Genomic DNA, 21,838 nt, shown 5'->3' with positions numbered 1-21,838 from the left:
AAAAGTCTCCTGAAACTTTTTTAAAAAAAAAGTTTTGTGAACAGAGCACTATTTACTTCAGTAAAACTTTAGCCTGTGGTCTTAATACTGTGAATACTATGGTATCACTGTGTAGGATGTATAGGAGTGTCCAAAATTTGGAAATCATTACAGACATTATACTGGTTTAAATTTGCATTTGCTTAAGAGCAAATGGGGGAATTGCAGAACACTCTTCTAATAATACACTTTCACAGGTAAAACTCATTTTAGCTGCTGAGCTTGCACAGTGCAAGTCACTTAGTCTTGGATTTCGGCTGGCTTAAGAGAGTCATTGTGTGAAATAGTTCGAGGCACAGGGGGGATGCTGTTGTCATTAAGGTAATGAAGACATGAAAAAGAAGAGGATCGAGTTCACTAAAAGCTAAATAAATTCATTATAAACAAGAAACATTTTCGGAGTGATCAGAAATGAGTTTGTTTTCAAACCAACAATAATTAGAGCCGTTGGAATCATGACAGGGGAGCTGTCAACTGAGATTGGCTTTCCCCCTGGCAGTTTCTTCAGCAGCCATCTATGTACTTTCTGCATGCTATTTTTTAAGTCTTTCCACCTCTTTATAATACATAAAAGTTATTTATTGGAGTGAGAAAGGTGGTAGCTGAAGAACAGCTAAAGCTGTATGGCTCTTGTGATTTCTGCACAAGCACTTCTAAGGGATAAAGCAGTGGCTATGGAAACACATCAAAATAGCATATATCAGAATATCAGCGTCTAGAGAATAACATCAGAGTCTGGTAGTGTTGATTGATCTGTCTGTTTGCACTGGATTATCTTACTCCAAGAATGTAAATTTTTCATCCTCTGCTGTTTTCCCCCCTCCCCTCTTTTTCTTAAAGAAAGTGCTAGAAAGAAGCAGGAAGGGATTGTTGGCAGTTCCAGGGTCTGTTTTGCCCAGCATACCCCATCACTTCCAGCTGAAAGCCCTCGACCTTTGAAGCTTAGAAGCATACTTGATATGAGCCCTTTCACCGTGACAGACCACACACCAATGGAAATAGTGGTGGATATTTTCCGGAAGCTGGGTCTGAGGCAGTGCCTTGTAACACACAACGGGTAAGTAAAGCAGCAGCAATGCTCTTCATTTTGTTAGATGCAGTAATTTTCACTTCCAGGATCAAAGTGTTCAAACCAGGATATATTGCAGGATCATGGTATTTGAACCCATAAGTTTGATGCTGCAACTGAGGACACGTTTGTTAAGAAGGTGCTGTGGCACCTCTCTTAAATTCTTACTCCTCCCTTGTATTCCACGTCAGCAGGCAGGTGATTTCAGTCATTTTAAGATGTTCTGTTAAAAATTAGCTCTCATTCAGCAAATCTTGTCTGTGCAACTTGCATGTGGAGGAGAGACAGCTTGTCTCTCAGAAGTTTAGTCTTGTGTGGTGCACAGTCTAAGGCCTGTATTTCCTCCTGGCAATGTGCAGTGTATCAGCTATTGAACATCCACAAATACCCGATTCATAAAATGTAAGGGAGAAAATGATCCATTCAGTATTTCCTCTTCTGGAGCTTAGTGATGGCGCTTACCACCGAGCTTTTGTTTTTGGAATACTAACAACTAAATAACTACTACTAGTTCTGGAACTTCAATCTGCAACTTTTGTTTCTTCACTTCAAAATATTTCAAGAAAGTAATTTTAAGATTTAGAATGTTTGTAGATGAGACTATGGGGAGTTGTCATGTGATTACCTACTAAATAAATCAGCCCTAGGCATTGAAACATAAATGTTCATTTTAATTGCCTCTTATCTAAACTACTCCTTTTTTTTACATGATCTTTTTCTGTGTAGCTATTCCTTTAACATTCTGCTTTCCTGTATCTCTTGCATTAAACACTTGACACACAACATTGCAGCTCCTACCATGGTATCTTGCGTTCTCTTTAGCATGTCTTTTAAGGCACCTGGGGACTGAAACATTGTCTGCTAATCCACATTATTTAGCATCAATGTCCATGGGACAAAACCCAGGAAACCTGAAATATGGGTGGGACTTTCCTTGTTTTGCTGTGGGCAAAAGGACTGCAGCTATAAGTGGCAAATACTTAAATATCACATTGATTTCCAAGTTTACTTTTTCAGATGTATTTTAAAACAAATTTATTTTAAATGTTCTCCCACATGTTTTTCTTCAATGCATCCCTGTATTGAATGCCGAGTAGATGTTTTCAGAAGCATAAATGACTTCAAAAAAACTTTCTCTGTTGGGGAAAGGACATAGTGATCTGACATGTAGAAGTCAGTGCAGGCACGCAATTATTCTTTTTTGGGGGAGGGAGATTTGGATTGATAAAACTTCAGTGAAGAATATTTATTGTGATTATTTTTTTTTCTTAGTTTTTGTTCTAGTTGAGTGCTCAAGCACTGATGTGTTAAAATTGACTTATCGTGGTTTAACCCCAGCCAGCAACTAAGCACCACACAGCCACTCTCTCCCTCCCCTCCCAGAATTGGAAAAAAAGTACAAAAGTAAATTGGAAAATAGTAAAACCTGGTGGTTGAGATAAGAACAGTTTAATAACTAAAATAAAATATAATAACAACAATAACAATAAAATATAATAATAATAGTAATGAAAAGGAACATGATAAAAAAGAGAGAGAGAAATAAACCCCAAGAAAAGACAAGTGATGCACAGTGCAGTTGCTCACCACCCGCTGACCGATGCCCGAGCCGTGACCCACCCCTCCCGGCCAGCTCCCCCCAGTTCACATACTGGGCATTGACATCCTATGGTATGGAATAGCCCTTTGGCTAGTTCCGGTCACCTGTCCTGGCCAGGCTCCCTCCCAGCTTCTTGTGCACCTGCCCGCTGGCAGAGCATGGGAAACGGAAAAATCCTTGACTTCCTATAAGCACTACTCAGCAACAACTAAAACATCGGTGTGTTATCAAAATTATTCTCACACTAAATCCAAAACACAGCACTGTACCAGCTACAAGGGAGAAAATTAACTCTATCCCAGCCAAAACCAGGACATGGCTCTAAAGAAGGCTTAATCATGCAAAGCTATGTCAAACTGTACTCTAAATTTTTAACTATTTTATTATAAAGTAGCAGCAAGTATGGATGGCTTTAATAATTCACTGTTTTCAGACATTCATGTTTGTTCTCCTACTTCAGTTTACAAACTTGTGATATCCATGAGCACACTGTCCATTACAACAAGATCAGATAGTAAATACTAGTACTAGTGATACTTCGTCATGACATATAGCCCTGTGGATATCAAGGACTGATCTACATTTTGGCAAATTTCCTGCAAATTGAATATACCCACATAAAGACACACATCACCTTACTGGTTCCAATCCAGATTGGAATAGGAACTGTGTAGAAATTGGTGCTGATGACAAATATGTAAAGACTGAGCCTCACTCTTCCTAATTTGTACCAGAATATCCATTCCAGGGAGTTGCTTTTGATTTATACTGTCATAAATGAGAAATATGTCTGAATTTGTCTGATTCTAGGGTCACCAGATAACCCTGCTCTAGAGTGCAGTTTCAAATCTCAATCACTATGACTTTACACAGTTATTACTTTGTTCATCTACTGTAGCTTGTGAATAATTATCTGTATGTATGAGGAGAAATAACTATGAAAGGAAATAAAGTGGATTTCAGTTTCAGTGCCTCTAAAACCTGAAGAGATGGGAATTTGGGGAGAAAGGGAGGAAGTATGCTTCCCTGATGTGTATTTGATATGAGAAACATACTGCTCAGGGGTGGCTGAAGATCCAATTATGTTCAGCATTTTGGGAGAAAAAGAAGTAAGGCAATGACTGGGAAGGGGTACTGACTTTCAAATAATTTTTCATTTAATTATCTCATTAGCTTTCCTGCAACCATTCTTTTTTTTTTCTTTTTTTTTTTCTTTTTTTTTTAGTTTTGCTCTAATCCTTTTTCATTATGATTAGAACTTTTTTTCATTTGATTTCACACACAGTTATTAGCATAACATGATCTGTTTCAGGATTGTCTTGGGGATCATCACAAAGAAGAACATATTAGAGCATCTCGAGCAACTAAAGCAGCACGTCGAACCCTTGGTGATTAGATATATCAGATCTCATAATTAGACACATTAGAAGTCAGGAAGCATGAAACTTGTGAACTGTTCAGGGCTTTTATGACATCGGCTGAACAATTAAATCATCTTACGCTAAAAATTTGTATTAAACCATAAAACAATATGTACAAAATCCTTCTGTAGAAATTAAGCTGCTAATATGGACATACTGTTAGTCACAACATTAAAGGAAAGTAAACAATGGACTTTCTGATATTTTTGTTCTTGAGATCACATAGATCCATCTAGTTGATCCGCTGATTTCCCCAGGTGGGAAGGCACGCAGCTAGGAATACTTTTTCCCTGCCTAATGCAAATTAAATTCTCGTATATGCCAATTTCTTTTTCTGATGTTGACAGCTTTAAATAGCTGATAAATAGCTAAGTAAGTATCACATCTTTTGAGAAGCAAAGCCATGCATGTTTTTAATGTATCGCAGCATTACGTCTTCCCTGTAACCCCCCTTTATCAACATGATTTTTTAGAAGTACTCTTATTTTTAGTGAAGTCCTGTAATTTTATGCAAAGTCCTGTGATTCTGCTGTTAACTACAGCAATTGATGTGCTCCTTTATAAAATGTTCAGTGATATCCTAAGCCACTAAGTGCCATGCTGCTACGGTGACTGTTGACTTCAGAATCTAGAGGCTGTTTTAACCATGATGTTGTGAACTAACCTTAGATGGATGGTGGACTTTGTCTTAATTTGGACATGGTTTGCTAGTTACATCTCTACTAAACATTCCCACCAAGTTTAGCTGCTTATGTGCAAAACATGCTAATTATGTTCTCATTTTATGCTAATATTTCACAAGTATTTCATGCGTCCTTTAATAAGACAAAATGAAATGTACTAACCAGAATAACAAGGGCAGCAGCTCATTCATTCTGCTCTTTGCTTCTCCTGTGATATTACCCTTTTGGACAGTCTCACCCTTTTTGATATTTCGCAGAGTTATACTTTTAAAAGCCATGAAGATCCTGTCATAAGAGCACAGTATCTAAATTGGAAAATGAAAATTTTCTTATGTTATTCACACTTTATTTTCTAAAGCTGTGAACTCCAAAAACTAGTTAACTATTGTTTATTCTACAAGAGTTTCATGGCCAATACAGTGTGCTCCTATGAATACATTCAGCCTGAGCCAGTGCGTCAGACTGGAAGGATCCCTATGATTTAAAAATGGAGGGAAGGGGAGTTTGATTTGCTGTTAGGATTTCGGGCCATCAAGCAGTACGTCACTTCTGATGGCTAGGTTGGAACATGCCTCCCTTATGAAATGGGATCAATATCACTTCTTTTTCATACCTCTTTTTTTCTTTGTCCCTCTGTGTTACTTTTTTGTTGGCATACGCTAATCAAAATTTCATTTTTGTAGAAACAAAAAGTTAAATAAAAATTGTCATGGGCTCTACTTGTATTACTTGTATTTCATTAAAATGGACTACAGCTGTCAGAGACCATCTGATATGGTGTCTCAGCATTGCTGTCTTTTAACAAATGGGTGGTTCCTCAATATTTTGATTAATAAAATGTTTTTTGTTTAAATAAGAAAATCAGGCTGTTTACTTTTGCTCTATTCCTGTCAACAAAAAGGACTTGGCTACAGATTTGTTCTGCTTTACTATTTTCCTGCTTGGATTAATGTCAGTCTTCCATTTATCCTTTTCAGGCGCCTCCTTGGCATTATAACAAAAAAAGATATCCTCCGTCATATGGCCCAGACGGCAAACCAAGACCCCGCCTCAATAATGTTCAACTGAAACCCATAGCTGAGGAGAGAGAGGAAACGGAAGAGGAGGTTCATTTGTTGAATAGCACAACACTTTAGTCTGGGGGATACTTCTAAAATCAGAGACGAGAGCTGGGTTTTTGCGTAACAGTGCTGCTGGAAATCAGGAGTTGGTCTGGGGGAATATGTGGCGAGGAGGAAGGCTGATGGGAGCGTGGGAAGGGAGAGCCGCTGGCCTGCACTGGATGCGTCCCGAGACATCAGGGCTGCCATGATAGTGCAGCGGGTGAGCCGTGCGAGGTGGCGCAATTCTCCAGCCCCAGCCTGGTACTTCAGCATTGAAGAGATGTGTTATTAGTCCCTGTTTCTGGAGGGATCGTTCTGAATTGAGCCATCTTATGGAGACTGAAAGGTCTTGCCCTTTTTACCATTGAAAACTGTTGTGTTAACTCATGAAACGTATTAATTATTACACGTCACCTTTCTACATTCCAGAAGAGCTTTATTTCTCTCTCTCCTGAGCCGTAACAAAGCCTCTTTAAAATTGGTGTGCCCTTTTGAAGCAGTTGTTTCTCATATTGAGATGTACTGTGAGTTACTGAGGTTCAATCACAAGAAGGGAGGTTTTTCTTGTGCCATTAAACGTGTAAGTTTGTACATCATGAAATGCTTGGGGCAGTACAGATCCACTGCGACAAAAACAGATTGAACAGGTAATACCTCGCAAGAACCGTGCGAGACTTCTTTCAACCCATGTGCTGGTGTGATACGAGAAAAATTAAAACCAGATGAAACTAGCGTTTCAAAGGAAAATACTGTTTTTGCTGCAGAAAATATCAATAATGTGACTTGGTCTTATGCAATTTTTGTATTATTGAAAACACTATGATATATACCAATGTTGTGCAGTATAAGGAAAAATACTGCTATTCTACTAGTTAAGAGCTGGAACAATTCTGTATACGTGTATCTGGTAAAAACTGCATGCTACAACACTGGAGATCTTTCTTCCCCCCCTGTAAAATTTGAGAACGGTCATTTTTATTTTTTCTTCACAAAAGATGTTCCACTGCTGACATGGTAGGAAGAAATGTAACTCATAACTTGCACTAAATGTATATTATTTTTCTTGAGGTTTTACCATTCTTTATTTATATTTGTATGGATTAAAAAAATCTATTAAATATGAATCAGTTAATATCTCACATAACTAATTACCTTTTTAATGTGATTTTATAGAATAATTCATAATCCTCTGCAAGTAATGGAGGATTAGCAAATGTTTACAACTAGATGAAGGGTTTAAACAAAATGGTTTCTTTATGATCCAACATGCATATAAGATAATTTTCAAATGTAACTTTCACTGCCGTTACCTTGAGATTTCTTTTTTCCTTTACTAGCAGATAACTGGAACAGTAATAATAAAATTTTATTTAAAAAAACTGCAGGGTTTAAAAAATAATAGGAAGAAAGCAACTATAATTAGTAGATTGCTTTTGACTCTTTTTTTTTTTTTTTTTTTCTTTTTCCAAGTTTATAGAAGCATAAATGATATGTAGCCACAGAAGATGAGCAGCAGGGCAAAATCAAATCCAGTACTTGAAACTTTGGCAGGACTTTAAAATTCAGCAGCAACACACGCTAGCAGGTGAAGTGACAGATCCCTAACTTGTTTACTTTTTTCTTTCCACTCACTAGATTAATTTGTTTCATTTTCATTTTATCAAGCCACCACCACCACAAATACATACAGAGGAAGAAAGGCAATATGCTATAAGCCTAAAGTAGGGAGGAAAAATTTAAGAAATCCACCTGACAAAAATCATGCTTTATAGTAGGGGGCAAGATAAACTTTCTTTTAACAGTTACGCCCACCAGACTGCAAACATAAAACTGGTAAAACTCTAAAATAATAATCCTAGGTATCTCTAAGGCATTCATCACAGTTACCTCAAATGTCTTTCTTCACAAAGTACTCAGTATTATTTTATCTTAAGTACAATAACATACTGGACTGAAATTCTGGTACTTTTGGTAAACTCCAAAATAATGCCTGTGCTTAAGTGTGCTGCTGAATTTTTACCGATTTTTCTGAGTATTAAACTGCCATCTCATCATCTCATCTCTTGGAGCAACTGGACCCAGTAGAAAGTGAAATGTGCCAGTGGGCTCATGGTGATGAGCCCCTGTATTAAAACCAGGTTTGGAACTGAAACAGGGAATCAAGGTGTGTTAAAACGGGAGTGGGGCAGCAACTAGCTCTATTCTTCCACATGAAGTCAGTGCTAGTGGTTCAAAACTGCGCAGTTTCGTGGTACAAAATTTCAATTGCATAAGCCTGAAGAAGCTTTACAGAAGAACTTCACAAAGAGCAGGATTTGGCCCATTTAGAGAAGGCAGCTCTGGAAGTTGTCTGTGATGGCGATTTGTGCGATCTAATTTTTTTTCTACAGTGGAAGAATATAAATGCACTCCATGTATGAAAATTGCTTTATATCAGTTTGAAACCTCTGCCGTGTCTCATGTTCTCATAAAACACTGCTGTGTGTACTGGATTAACTTCCACCTCCTTCTACAGACTGTACTGTCTGAATTACAGTTCACACACCTGCTGTGTTTTATATTTTCAGTATGGATCCTGAGTGCTGCATATAAATTGTGCAACTCTGCTCTTACCTGCTAAGCTTTCCCTGTTGACATTTAAAATGTCTTCTGGTAAACATACATTAGAGGTTCTGATGACGAAGTATGTGTGCCTGTGCTGTGCAACAAAAATTTTCTAACATAAAACTTCCAGCGCCTTACTCAAGTTAATAATTTGAAAAAAAATGTGATGGATGGGAGGGGGAAAAGTGTCAGCATTTTTTTTTTTTAAACCATTCAATTACTGGTTCATGAAGAATGCATTCTTTGTTAATCTGTGATGTTGCCTAGAGCTGTATTTAATATTGATCTTAATGTTTTTATTTATAATAGTGTGGTAGAGCTGCATATCATTACAGTAAAAATTCTAATTACTGTGATGATTTAATCAAACATTAAAAACTTCTGTATGACCATTTATTGTTCTGTCATGTTTGTGTTGATTTTTAAATTTATTTTCCCTGAGAGAAAATGAAAAGCTAGGAATTTTACAGACAAAACTGGTAAGCAGGTAACAAATACTGAATTTTAGGAGATGCAGGCTTTGTATTGCCTAGTACTTGGCTACAAACCAGTAGCCAGATCACCCCAAACAGATCAGGGCTTTTTTCCCAAAAAATGACATTTAAAAAAATTGTTTTAATTATAGAATAGTGGCTTCCTGATTTAAGAGAGTTAAAAGTAGATGATGATTTTACTGTCTGAAAGCCAAAATGATGTAGTTTCTACACAGTAAATTTGTAGCACCTCTGGTTTAAAAAAACCCCACACTTAAGATATTTAGACATCTGGTGATAGAATAGTTCATGCTGTAACTGTTTATAGAATGGTTTGGGTTAGAGGGGACCTTAAAGATCATTTAGTTCCAACCCCCCTGCCATAGGCAGGGACACCTTCCACTAGACCAGGTTGCTCAAAGCCCCGTCCAACCTGGCCTTGAACACTGCCAGGGAGGGGGCAGCCACAGCTGCTCTGGGCAACCTGTTCCAGTGTCTCACCATCTTCACAGTGCAGAATTTCTTCCTTATATCTAGTCTGAATCCACCCTCTTTCAGTTTAAAACCATTACCCCTTGTCCTATCACTACAGGCCCTACTAAAAATTCTGTCCCCCATTTAATGATGTACTTTTTCAGTTGGTGTAACACTTTCCTTCTCAATAAGAGGTTAATAGACAAGACTGGAAATTCCATACTAAGGTCTCCCTTTTTGCAGATTTAAGTTCATATTTAAATACCAGTGCAAAAGGTGAATACTTTTTTGTTACTTGTATGATTTATGGGGCGTTAATATGAAGGTCTCTTCTGCTTGGAACCTAAAAAGTAAGGGGGAAATGAGACCGAAATGTTTAAAACATAAAGAAGTCCATGTAAACTTGTGCTTATGTTTGAATAAATGGAACATTTATATGCTGAAAGGGGTGGGGTTGTCAAATTTACAAAAGTAGATGTGGCATACAATGATTACCTTTGTCATTTAAAATTCAAGATACACTTTTGCACCACTTGAACCTACATTTTGAATTATGTATTAGTTTATTCTGGAAAGGATCATTGGTGGTACAATAGTCTGCTAAAAAGGAGGGAAACTTTGAAATCTGAGCATGGTGCCTAGTGGCCTATAATCTTCATTAATAGTACTATCGTCATTAGTAATGATGTGAACTGCTAGAAGAGAAGTCACGTCACTGTAGGGTGGCAGGCCTGTTGAGTAAGAGCAAGTGTTACTTTCCACTTGTTTCTGGGCTGTTATTTCAAGCAGTTGCCTGAGAATAAAACTCTAGGTGTAGTAACAATAAAATAGAGCAGTTGACCAATGAACTTCAAAACAATTATTTGCATCTTGTACAAAATCACTTTGATTCTATTTTAGAAGTCCAGATTAGTGAACACAAGGTATGAGTCCATCTGACCAATAAGGTAGTAACTGCAGTGGAATTTCTAATTTATCTTGTAATGCCAGTTAGCTGTTTTTTTAATCCTATTTGTTTCCTGTTAATTGAGCCTCCTCCAGCAGATTGAGACCATATTTAGTGCTTTGTTATAATGCAAAAGGCAATGCTGCTGTAACTGAGTTTTTTACCTATGTGGTGGGACATAATTGAGGAAGTGTGTAATGGCAGTAAAAATCACCAAGAGGAAGGAAATAGGGTTTGGTAGGTGTAAGTAAGCAGCTGATTGCAACTGAGTGCACCAGACAAGTCCATGACTGAATCACTTCCCCAGTGCCTGCAGCTTCTCTGAGGAATGTAAAGTAGTAGCCTGCCCTTTCTGTGCTTCCTTGGCTGTTGGTAACACGCGCCGGCCGAGGTTGAGCTTCAGGCTGGGCCATAGGGAACAGCCCGGCGCGGACAACACCGTACTGCAGCTGTGCTGCGCCGCAGCCGCAGGCAGCGGCGGCGACCGCGCTCACGGTGCCAGCGCCCGCCCCCCGCTGCCGCCCCCTGGCGGCGGAGCGGCGGCCCGCCCGGAGGCGTGGCCTCGGGGCCGCCACGCCCGCCCCCTCCGCGGCGTCACGCGCACTGACTTCCGCCCGCCGGCTGCCGCAGTGGCGGCACGTGACGCCTCTCAGCAGCCGCTCTGCGCGTGCGTAGCGCCGCCCCCCCCCCCCCCCCCCCCCCCGGGGGTCGCGCGAACAGGCAGCACGCGGAGGCGCCTCCTTCCTTAGAAAAGCTTTACTGACCGCGGGGCCGCCACGGAGTACAAAACCAAACCCCAGAAACAAACTAACATAAGCACAAACACCCACAGAAGCCAAAGCAAAGCCCGCGCCCGAGAAGACAAGGGCGGCCGCCGCCGGGGGCACGGGTGCCCGGCTCAGCGCCGGAGCTGGTCCACCTCCTCCTCCCGCCGGCGGGCCAGGTGCGACGCGATGATCTCGGCGAAGAGGTCCCTCCGCAGCAGGCTGTAGGCCAGGGGCAGCAGCTGGCCCACCGTCTTGTGGAAGTACTGCGGGCGAGAGGGAAAACGCGAGCGGCCCCGCAGGGGGCAGGGCCTTTTTTTCCTACCTCTGGGCTTCGCCGCCTGGCTGAGCACGGCCTGCTGCGCCCCCAGCAGCCACAGCGAGGCCGGGCTGGTCCCCTGCACCTGGAGATCTGCCTTTAGCAGTGCAGGAGACACTAACTACTGTTAAGGCTTAACTACTGTTAAGGCGGCTGAAGGCCCCTGCCCTGCCACACTCCACAGCTTGAGGGGATTGTGACAGTACTTACAGTAACCATTTAAGTGCTTCAAATGTATAGAAGCCAGAGCTTATTTAGCATTGGCTATGGTTACTGTACCTGTAGCCTCCCTCTACCTCGCCTCTGAAGGGAGTTTAAGTCCTTTCCCATGTCTTGGGCTACAGATCAAGTGTCTGTCTTTTTGCTGGCCCCAAGCAAGAGGACAACCAGGCTCCAGCCAGAACCAGAAAGCCTCCAAGTATTTACAGACAGGCAAAAACGCTGGGAGCCAACCATGGTGTTATTTATGTGCAAAGCCACTGTTTTTCCCTTCTGTTTACTAAACTACAAAATGAAATAGAGTTTCTATTTTTAGAAAACAGCTGCCAAATTACAGCTGTTTCAAACTGCTGCATAAGATAGGTATCAGGACATGTCACAGTGTTGTAAAGACTTAGTTTGTCACTGCAGGAGTTAATCTCATGTGCTGAGAACCATGAAGCCTGAAAGATGAGGGTTTGCCCCCACCCACTCAGCCAACTGGAACTGTTTCTTCCTTCACTGCCCTTCCACATAGATGTAGGAAGGAATTAAGCAGCTGAGCCAGCAGTCACCAAAGGAAGGGTCAGTCCTAAATAATCAGGGTATCGGAGGAAAACACAACACATTCTCAGATGCTGTAGGGAATTTAGGAGAGCAGGGCAGGAAATCTAAGAAACACATTAGTAATTTAACAGTGTATGGAAAGAGCAGTGAATTTTCCTTCGTTTCAGTGGCCAAGTATTTTAACTAGCGTTTAACACAAACATTTTTGGGCCTACATTTAGCACTGCAAGTTTTTTATCTCTCTACACGATACTTTGGAGCACCCCATAGCCAATACTGTTTTTACTAAAAGCTATTTTACAGGGGTGTTTCTATGACCATCCATTCATATTCCACTGATGTTAAAGCTTCTTTTTATGTTCTCTCCTAGCCATAGATTTATTACAGACATGACCCTTTTCATCAGTGGGGCAGTGGCTAATACAGAAGAAAAACTGTTAAGTAGAATCTTCATGTGTGATTAAGCGCTACTAAATCAATCAGCTTATTTTTAAGAGTGACTTTTTAACAGCCTACACGAATTAAGAATATTCTTGTAGACTTTCATGACTCCTAGGGATAATTACGTGATACGAGTTGGGAATAAAGATCTACAACACAGGACAACTCCTGGTCCATGCATAAAGTCATGCACAATTTTGTAAAGTATGATTGTTGTAGTACTCACATGGGATCCATAGCAAAACAGGTCCATGCCCAGTTCATACCCCATTCCATAGTCACACTCATCATTAGCAAACTGAACAAAGGTCAGCATCTCTTGAATGGGGGCAAAGGCCTTCAGTCTCTCATCATCAGTAGGAGCATCAACAATGGCCTTACAAATCTTTTTAAGATTAGCTGCAAAAAGAAAAGCAGAAATATTTAGATGTTTAAATAAAGAAATTTAATATTGCACAGAAGAAGTCTGTGGCCAAAACATACCTGTGTGTCACGCTTAAGTGAAGACTAAGAGAAGATTAAGACTAAATAAAAAACGGCTGGTGAAAAAGCCTCCCCTTTTGCTTTGCTGCTCATTCTTGCCCCGTGCCCATCCGTGTCTGCTCCCCATACAGAGACAAGCATTTGTGTGCTTAACTTGCATCAGGGAACTGATTCTGGTTAGAACAACACTGGGAGAAGAGGGGGGGATAAGAAATAAACCCACAAGTCCCTGAATGTAGATCAGTTTTTTGGACCTACTTCCTGCATGGCTGTGCCAGTACAAAAGAGAAGGTTGTCTAAACTACTTCTTCAGGAATTATTTCAGATTTAGCATGTCTCACTGATTGTCATCTGGTTCATTTAAAGAAAATACTTTGAGCGCAAGTGTGATGGTTAAGACTTCTGCCTTTTACTCCTACTGCTCATATTCTTCAAGTAGGAAATATAAATGCAGTTTGGGTTTTGCAGAGTAGCTGTGTGACTGAAGGTTGTTTACTTAAATAAAGCAGAATAATATAGCAAACAAGAGATTTACCATTTGTTTCAGGAAGTTCTCTGTATCCGACATCATTTTTGTCTACAGGAACAACTAGGCCTGCTCCATGAAATGCTTTGGTCACCACCTAAATAAAAAGACAGGAAATTGGATACAGCACTGTAAGTCAATTCTGTGACACAGAATCACTCACCTCACTGAACAACATTAGCATCTGACTGCTGGTAGTCAACCTTAATATAGTGTCCAGGCTCCAGGACATCTACTTAGTTTCAAATTATATAGCAGTTACTTTTAAGTACTGCAGTTTAAAATAACTGGAAACTCCATTTCAGTCAAGTTCCAAAACCTAGGAACCCTTGTAGTCACTTGTGTAGCACTGTACTACATTTGTTTAGTCACCTCTTACCATAATTATTTCTCATAGGTATGCAAAAAACCTCTATTACTAATCCGTATCATCCTTAATGGTCCAGTTTCCAATAGATCCAACCCAACTGTTTACATGAATCTTCACTTTGAAGAAGTTTTTTCCATGCTCCCCATTTGTTTTACTTTTTAGACTATTTCCCTTATTGTTTTTTTTTTTTTTTTAATTGAATGCTGAACTATGGTTTACAAAACTAGAGTATTTTGATTTAATCCCATTATTTGGAACACACTTGTACTAATCTTCCCTCTCCTGAAGTTTTAGAGAGCACTGATGAGCTCTGGAAATTCCTAAATGAAGCATCCTTACTGACTAGGAGGAAAAACAAAAAATAACAGGCAAGTAAATGAAAAAAGTTTAACAGAACTTAGTTCTCTCCAGTGGATCAGGAAAGTCATACTTTCTTATCTCTCTGTTTCATCTTCATGGTTTTTTGTTCCAGAGAATAACCCAGTTCTTTTGCTGTTCTTGTTAGTTTTTCATCTATGTCTTTCAAAATAGCATTTTTCTTTTTATCAGTCACTTCCTTAAGTTTTTTTGACAAAAATAGTCTGCAAACAGAAGAAACATGTCTTAAGAGAGCTTAACAGAACACAAACAAATGAATAGCCTTCTAATCACTAAACCTCCACATCTTCTAATGATTAGCAGTCATGGGTTTATTTATACACATAGACTTGGGAATGCAAGCCTCTTAACAACAAGAAAGAAAAGAAGTTTGGCACAGACAGTACTTTGGCATTTCCTATCTGTACTTGCATTACAGTCCAGTTTATACAACCTGCAGGTGCTGAAGATTCTCCTGGACTTGGTAGCTGCTCATCTTTCTATCTTAAGAACTCAGTTTGCTGCTCCAGTGCCATATAAACTATTTGACATCCAAGTCGTGCACAATAAATACATATTTGTGAGTTTCATCACAGTGCTTTCAAAACAAGTGTCCTTGTTTAACTCTGCACTACACAAGGAATCTTTTGCAAAAGCTACTTTTCAGTATGCTTTCACTTACTGACACACGTCTGTCTGTAGAGAGCTTTCCATTTTTAACCAACAGGTGATGAAACCTGTTGTTTGCATTCATGATGAGGACCATGTAAAGCTTCATGAATCATACTGAATTACATATCCATATAAATGTTATCCTGCCCTAGGTCAGAAATGGTACTTCTTGTAGTTACTCATCATAAAAATACATTATTTTTGTTTATGTTGGCAAGACACAAGCTAGACTCTACTCATTTAGTACAATATGCAAATTTCCCTCACCACTGTTTGAGATGCCCTTTCTTTACTTATAAAGTATTTTAACACACCTAGTGGGCTTTTTTTTTTTCCCTATAGAATGTATCCCTGCCAATGTATTTCGACGATGAGATAATTAACACTTATCTATTTCACTTGTAACAGGAAAACACTACCAAGAAGCCTCTTAAGGCTTTTGAGAGTACCTTAAAACTGCCTGCAGGAGCAGAAGTGAGGGTTTCTTGAGAAAGAAAGATACACAAGTTAGCTGCATTATTCCACATCACATCTCCCAATTAATGGTTTCTCTTCTACTCTACTCTTCATAAATAAAAGTAAATATGAACCTTACTTGACTGCGGCAAAGACATTATCACCAACTTGTGAAATCGCACAGCCCTTCTTAGCTTCATTTGCACCAACCCACACTGGAAGCTCATCTGGCACATCCCTAATTATGAAAAAGTACACAGAAATAGTGAAGCTGTGTCCATTTCTCTTATTTCAAAGTAAAATTAATTCCCCTCTTCGCCATGCTGCCATCTCTTTCAGAAACCTAAGAAACATCCTTAGATGTAAAGCTCTAAAATCTAACAGCATAGCTTTGAAAGGAGCTTGTATCAATACATATAGACAGAACACATCCCCTTTATTTCATAAGGCTTGATTTTTTTCTTCTAAGTATCATGGCAAAATGTAATTAATAATAAGTGAAGGTGCCCTGGAGGGTTGGTACTAAGTATTTAAATTTAGTCTTCAATATCTGTGATCTTTTGTAAAAAAGATATCGACCCATGTGTTAATATACTATTACAGTAGAGAAAGATTCTTTTTTGGTGATAGCACACAATTCTCAAATCCTATCTTGTGGAAAAAAAGAGGAGAAAAAGCTACACATAGTTATAGTCCAGCAAGAGCACGTATTAAATAAGATACCTGAAATATCCCATGTGATACTGTGTTTTGCTATCCCCGACAAGTATAGTCTGGAATTCTGGGGGATCATAGAAGAACCTCCAATGAAGATTGAAGTCCAGATCTGTTGATTTTGCTTTTTTGTGTTTTCCAGCAAGAATATCATATGGTCCAACCAGCGTAAGTCCAACACTTGACACAAGTGCATCTGAAAAGCCAAGCATGAACAGGTTTACTTTCTGGTGGATGCATATCTAAACCAAGAAGTTCCCGTGTCACTCAGGTACCAAAAGCTTCCACAAATCCAAACAAACACTGTTTACAAGACAATGAAAGCTGAGGCATTCTTTTATTCAGTTATCATTCAAGAGTTAGCTTATTGCAGTCCTCCTAAGTAGTGGTCAATGGTTCAATGTCCGAACGGAGATCGGTGGTGACAAGCTGTGTCCCTCAGGTGGCCATACTGGGACCAGTACTTTTTAGTATCTTCATCAATAACACAGACAGTGGGATCAAGTGCACCCTCAGCAAGTTTGCTGACACCAACCTGCATGCTGTGGTTGACACGCCTGAGGGACAGGATGCCATTCAGAGGGACCTGGACAAGCTCGAGAAGAGGGCCCATGTGAACCTCATGAGGTTCGACAAGGTCAAGTGCAAGGTCCTGCACATGGGTCAGGGCAACCCCCAGTATGAACACAGGCTGGGGGATGAAGGGATTGAGAGCAGCCCTGTGGAGAAAGACTTGGGGGTAGTGGTGGATGAAAAGCTGGACATGAGCTGGCAACATGTACTTGCAGCCCAGAAAGCCAACTGTATCCTGGGCTGCATCAAAAGAAGCGTGGCCAGCAGGTCAAGGGAGGTGATTCTCCCCCTCTGCTCTACTCTCATGAGACCCCACCTGCAGTACTGTGTCCAGCTCTGGGGCCCCCAACATAAGAAGGACATGGACCTGCTTGAGTGGGTCCAGAGGAGGCCACGAAGATGATCAGGGGGCTGGAGCACCTCCCCTGTGAGGACAGGCTGAGAGAGTTGGGGTTGTTCAGCCTGGAGAAAAGGCAGCTCCGGGGAGACCTTACAGCAGCCTTCCAATACCTAAAGGGGGCTTATAAGATGGGGACAGACTTTTTAGTAGGGCCTGTTGTGATAGGACAAGGGTAATTGTTTTAAACTAAAAATAGAGTAGATTCAGACTGGATATAAGGAAGACATTTTTTACGATGAGGGTGATGAAACACTGGAAGAGGTTTCCCAGAGAAGCTGTGGGTGCCCCCTCCCTGGTAACATTCAAGGTCAGGTTGGACGGGGCTCTGAGCAACCTGATCTAGTTGAAGATGTCCCTGCTCATGACAGAAGGGTTGGATTAGCTGACCTTTAAAAGTCCCTTCCAACCCAAACCATTCTACGATTCTAAAAAGAAACTGTCATTTCTAGAGCACTCAGGGATGCCACATTCTGTTATATAATACATCTGGGGAAATTGAAACCTGGATTGATATAAGGAAACTTCAGTTCCATACTAAACATTTCAGATGTACTTGCAAGAAAGGCAGATTTAGACAACATTTAGTCCCTTTGCATTACATAATTTAAGTAACTGTATTTTAGAAAGCTTGAAGTGTACTGACATCTTTGTGATGATCTCCAGTATTCCTGTTTACACTCATGTAAATATCCTGCATCTTAGCTGTAAGCTGAAGCACATTAGAACACATCTGACCACCTCCAGTTTGCCTGCCTTCAGGCAGTTTTTGAAAGTGAAAGTTAGAAAAGGCAAAAAATACTTTAAAACCCACCACTTGGTTTCTCAGGATCTAGTTCCTCACAAAACTTCCAAAACTGATAGAAGTCTTCGGGCAGTTTAAGCCGATAGCATGTTTCTGCTTCTTGACGAAGACTATCGGGGATATCTGCCTGATTTGACCTTCTCTTCTTGACATCTCCATTTTTTTCACACTGCAGATAAGAAAAAGCAGAACCAAAGTTCATTTAGTTGCTTTCTGTCAGTTCTACTGAATGATTTTACAAAGCATCTGTATTAAATGGAGGAACAATGATTAAGTCATGCTTGTTACTTAAACCAGCATATATACTGATTAGACTATCTATTTTGGAGAGAATCGCTTAAAAGTGCATTATCCGAGATATGTGCTAAACATGTACGAAATAGAAAAGTGCTACTTCAATACTAATGGCTCAATATAACCAAGACAAGTGCTTTTATTAGTTCATCAAGTAAAGGACTAAGTAATCCCAAAGTTTAATCCAAGTTCTACATTATTTTAAAATGCCAATTTCCAATTACACAGCAGCTTGCATCCAAGAGACTCATGTGTTTTCCAGACAGTTTGAAGTAGGGATATTATTTTGTCACGTCTGGTTAAATGATGTAACAAAAATCCTCTAAGTCTCTGCTATCTGAACTACTTATCTATTCAACATCTGAACCGGTGCAGTTTACAGCACAACGTTTTAAAAGTAGCCTAAAGTTATTTCAAAAAAACTCAAGTAACATGAACCGAAACAGGCTACATTCAAGCATGCACACCGCTCAAGGGTAACCTCAACTACCTCATTCCCATGCAAGGCTCCACGAATCGGCAGGAATAATTACACCCGTTTTAAAGAATAATAATAGCTTTTTAAAAAAATGTCAAGGTTTCTTTTCTCTTGTGAGGACAGTACAGTGAGGCAGGCATTTCACCTCTTAAGTGGGCCGCCATCAGGTACTTAGGCACACCACGAGTGCCCGCTCCTAGCCGCGGCCATCCCGGGAGGATGAGGAGGCTGGGGCGTTGCTGTTTACAGCCCACCTGAGACGCGGCGGTCACCCGGGAGAAGCCCGGGTGGAGAGGAGAGGAGAGGCTCCCGTGTCGGAGAACGAGGGGCCCAAGGGCTTTCCTCAGAGCCACGGAGCAAACCAGAACGAGGGGCGAGGAGGTGGAGGCCCGGCGCCACGACAAGGCATCCGCGCCCATTCAGGCCTACGGCCCCACGACCGCGGCCCTCGGAGCTCGCCCCCCGGCCCGGGGCTGCCTCAGGCCGCGGCTGCCCGCCCCGCGAGGCCGGGCCCCGCCACCCCGCGCCGGGCCGTGTCCCGCCGGCAGGCTCGGCCCCCTCAGGCGCGGCGACCCGCCCGCCCCGCGCGCGCCCGCTAACGGCCACCTGCTCGCCGGCCGGGCCCGCCGCGCCGCGCGGCCTCCGCTTCCCGCCACCTGTCATGCTCCCGCCGGCCGCATCGCGCCCGCCCCGCCCGCCGCTTCCGAGGTCGCGCGCCGCGCCTCCGCGCGTGCGCGGGCGGCGGCGCGCGCCTGGCCGGCCACGCCCACACCCCCCTCGAGCCGCGGCCGGCGCCAGCTGTAGAAGGGTGGCGGCGGCGCCGGGGGCAGCGGCCCCGAGGGAGCCGGTTAGCGGGTGTCTCGGGGAGAGAGGAGGGGCCTCGCAGTCCGCCTGCCCCCGCGCGGAGGGGCCGGAGCCGCAGCCCGAGGAGCCGGCGGCGGAGGGGCGCGGCGCCTTCCCGCCCCACGTAGCACCTTGCTGCAAGGTGAATAAGCGCCTTTACAAGGACAGTGGGCAGTTGTGTATCTGCGCGTCAGCTCAGGAGCCGGCCTGTTGCGGAGCTGGCTGGCAGGAGAAGGGGGATTAGAGGGGGCGCAGGCTGTAGGCTGTGAGCCCCCCGCCAGAGCAAGCACTGCAGCGTCCGAGGGGGGAACAGAACGGCCGCAGGTAACCCGCGGCTGCGAACACATCTGTGGCTGGAGCTGGGGGCTAGAGATGGAGTCGGGAAGCTTACAGCCATGTTTCCTCAGTGGTAGGTTGCCTCACCTCACGGTTCGAGGCTGATTTTTCTAATTACACGTACGTGCAGATTCCTGTAATACAAGTTAGGGCAGTATATTGGAATGAGAGAGAAAACAAGATTACCTGAACCAAATGTAATCTTCCCCTTCAGAGCTGAAGGCATAAGAGAGCGAAGATGCAATACTAGTTTTCAATACACAGAAAAAGGGGAAAAATACCCAATCCCCTAAGCCTCTGCTTTAGCATTTGACAGCTGCCAGGAATATAGAAGTGTCATCACATAATTTCCAATGAAAGAATCAAGGCAGCAGCGTGTAATATGTAGCAAGTGGGACACATTCCTCGATTTAGGAAAGCACATAATCATATTATGCAACATCCACTCATTTAAGGATATTGCTGAAATGCTTTGCGTAGAAAAAGGCCTAGAAAACCAATAGCACAGGAGGTGGCAGTGGGATGCTGGTTATATATAAACCTTTGCGGTTTTTTTTTTCAGTAAGTCAGATTGCAGTGGGTTTATTTAAAGAAGCATAATGTAATTTAGCTACAGGAGTCCTTTATGGTATGCAAAGATGCATATATGGCAAAATTCCAGTGGGTTTTTTTAATCTTGCAATCCATTAAAGGTGTAAATATTTGCTGTGGTATGGATTATTAGTTTAGGTTTAGGAATAAGCTGCAGTGCCTTTCAACCACGTATGACATAGACAGTTCTGTGACTAACACAAAAGACTTGATAATTTTAAGTCTGTCTACAGCATTCACTATTAAGAGTTACACACAACGTCACAGGAAACTTGATCCTGACTAATGATGTTATTTCCTGTATGTAAAAACAGCTAGGCCCTTCATAGAAACCATGGGTTGATATCATATAGATGCAGGACAATCTGTGACAAAGTCTCCTCCTTCAGCTGGAAAAACTGTTGTTTGAATCAACATACACCTTAAATTGCTTACTAAAATGCTGCACATATAAGGAAGGAATATTAAATTTCAAATCCAATCCTTAAGGGATGAATTAAGTTTCATCACCTGAGGTTAAGCAGAAGCGGGGTACAAAAGCTCACTAAGAAACCACAAACCTAATTTTCTTCCTGAAAAGTGTGAAGAGTACTGCTCTGAGGTTTCTTTGGGAAACACTTTCTAATACTAGTCTCACTCCATAATTTCTAGTATACCAAACCTTAACCATAGTGGAGGCTAGACGAAATGGCACCTGAAGGAATGACGTTTTCCTCAGTAGCTTGGTGGAAAGTGTTCTAGGTGTCTTTAGAATAAAGGCACACCTCCCCCACCCCCACCCGGAGTATCCTTTACATACAGTAGCTTAGTTTACCCAAATTCCAACCTCAAGCAGCAAATTGAGTCAGTGACAAAGGCACCAATATTTCCCATTTCATTATTAAAGCTAACAAATGCTAAGTTCTGTCACCCATTATTATTTCAGGATAAGCTTTTCTCCTACTGCAGAGTGAAGCTAATTAAGGAATTCACTGCACCTCCAAACCTATAGCTTTGCAGACGCTTATCATGCCCTCCTGTTCTCCTCTCATTGTTTCCTGAAAGAAACCCTTCACATAACCATTTTCAGTTCCACAGTTACAGTTTTACTAAGGTGAATGCAAAAGTGACATGGGAGAGCCCAAGTGTGCCTCATGACTTAGCCTAGAGTCTCAAGAGTGTATTCCTGCCACACTGGTCTTCTGCTACAAAATGAGTGAATGAAGTCAGCATGAAAGCTTCTACCTTTATTCTGTGTCAAGA

At 41.6% G+C, this 21,838-nt stretch overlaps 2 protein-coding genes across 5 annotated transcripts in view; one reads left to right on the top strand and one right to left on the bottom strand.

The window, feature by feature from the left end:
* CLCN3 (chloride voltage-gated channel 3) overlaps window positions 1–8,913 on the top strand; it is an 82,406-nt gene extending 73,493 nt beyond the window's left edge. For 2 of the 4 annotated variants that reach the window (XM_074866472.1, XM_074866473.1), the window contains 3 exons: window positions 880–1,096; window positions 4,021–4,096; window positions 5,790–8,913. In XM_074866472.1, the coding sequence (XP_074722573.1) occupies window positions 880–1,096; window positions 4,021–4,096; window positions 5,790–5,948 (452 nt within the window). In that variant the 3' untranslated portion in view covers window positions 5,949–8,913. The remainder of the gene's footprint in view (window positions 1–879; window positions 1,097–4,020; window positions 4,097–5,789) is intronic. The other 2 variants (XM_074866474.1, XM_074866475.1) reach the window with 1 other exon arrangement.
* Window positions 8,914–11,152: 2,239 nt separating this feature from the next.
* HPF1 (histone PARylation factor 1) lies at window positions 11,153–19,524 on the bottom strand. Its single transcript, XM_074866470.1, has 8 exons — window positions 19,433–19,524; window positions 18,064–18,223; window positions 16,289–16,475; window positions 15,705–15,803; window positions 14,511–14,661; window positions 13,720–13,807; window positions 12,928–13,100; window positions 11,153–11,442 (listed from the first exon to the last, which is right to left on the bottom strand). Exons 1-8 carry the CDS (start codon window positions 19,487–19,489, stop codon window positions 11,311–11,313), a joined length of 1,047 nt encoding a protein of 348 aa, XP_074722571.1. The 5' UTR covers window positions 19,490–19,524; the 3' UTR covers window positions 11,153–11,310.
* Between the last annotated feature and the right edge of the window lie 2,314 nt (window positions 19,525–21,838).

The sequence above is a fragment of the Strix uralensis genome, chromosome 4, assembly GCF_047716275.1.
Source record: "Strix uralensis isolate ZFMK-TIS-50842 chromosome 4, bStrUra1, whole genome shotgun sequence".
In the NCBI taxonomy this organism is placed as follows: domain Eukaryota; kingdom Metazoa; phylum Chordata; class Aves; order Strigiformes; family Strigidae; genus Strix; species Strix uralensis.
The sequence above is the reverse complement of the archived record's forward strand: the minus strand, read 5'-3'. Positions and strand labels throughout refer to the sequence as shown.

Coding starts and splice junctions, on each gene's coding strand:
- HPF1 (XM_074866470.1), bottom strand. CDS start 19,489: ATGACAGGTGGCGGGAAGCGGAGGCCGCGCGGCGCGGCGGGCCCGGCC. Junction 16,476..18,063: donor AGATCCTGAGAAACCAAGTG/GTGGGTTTTAAA, acceptor TTGGCTTTTCAG/ATGCACTTGTGTCAAGTGTT. Junction 13,808..14,510: donor TGAAACAGAGAGATAAGAAA/GTATGACTTTCC, acceptor CTTTTTATTTAG/GTGGTGACCAAAGCATTTCA.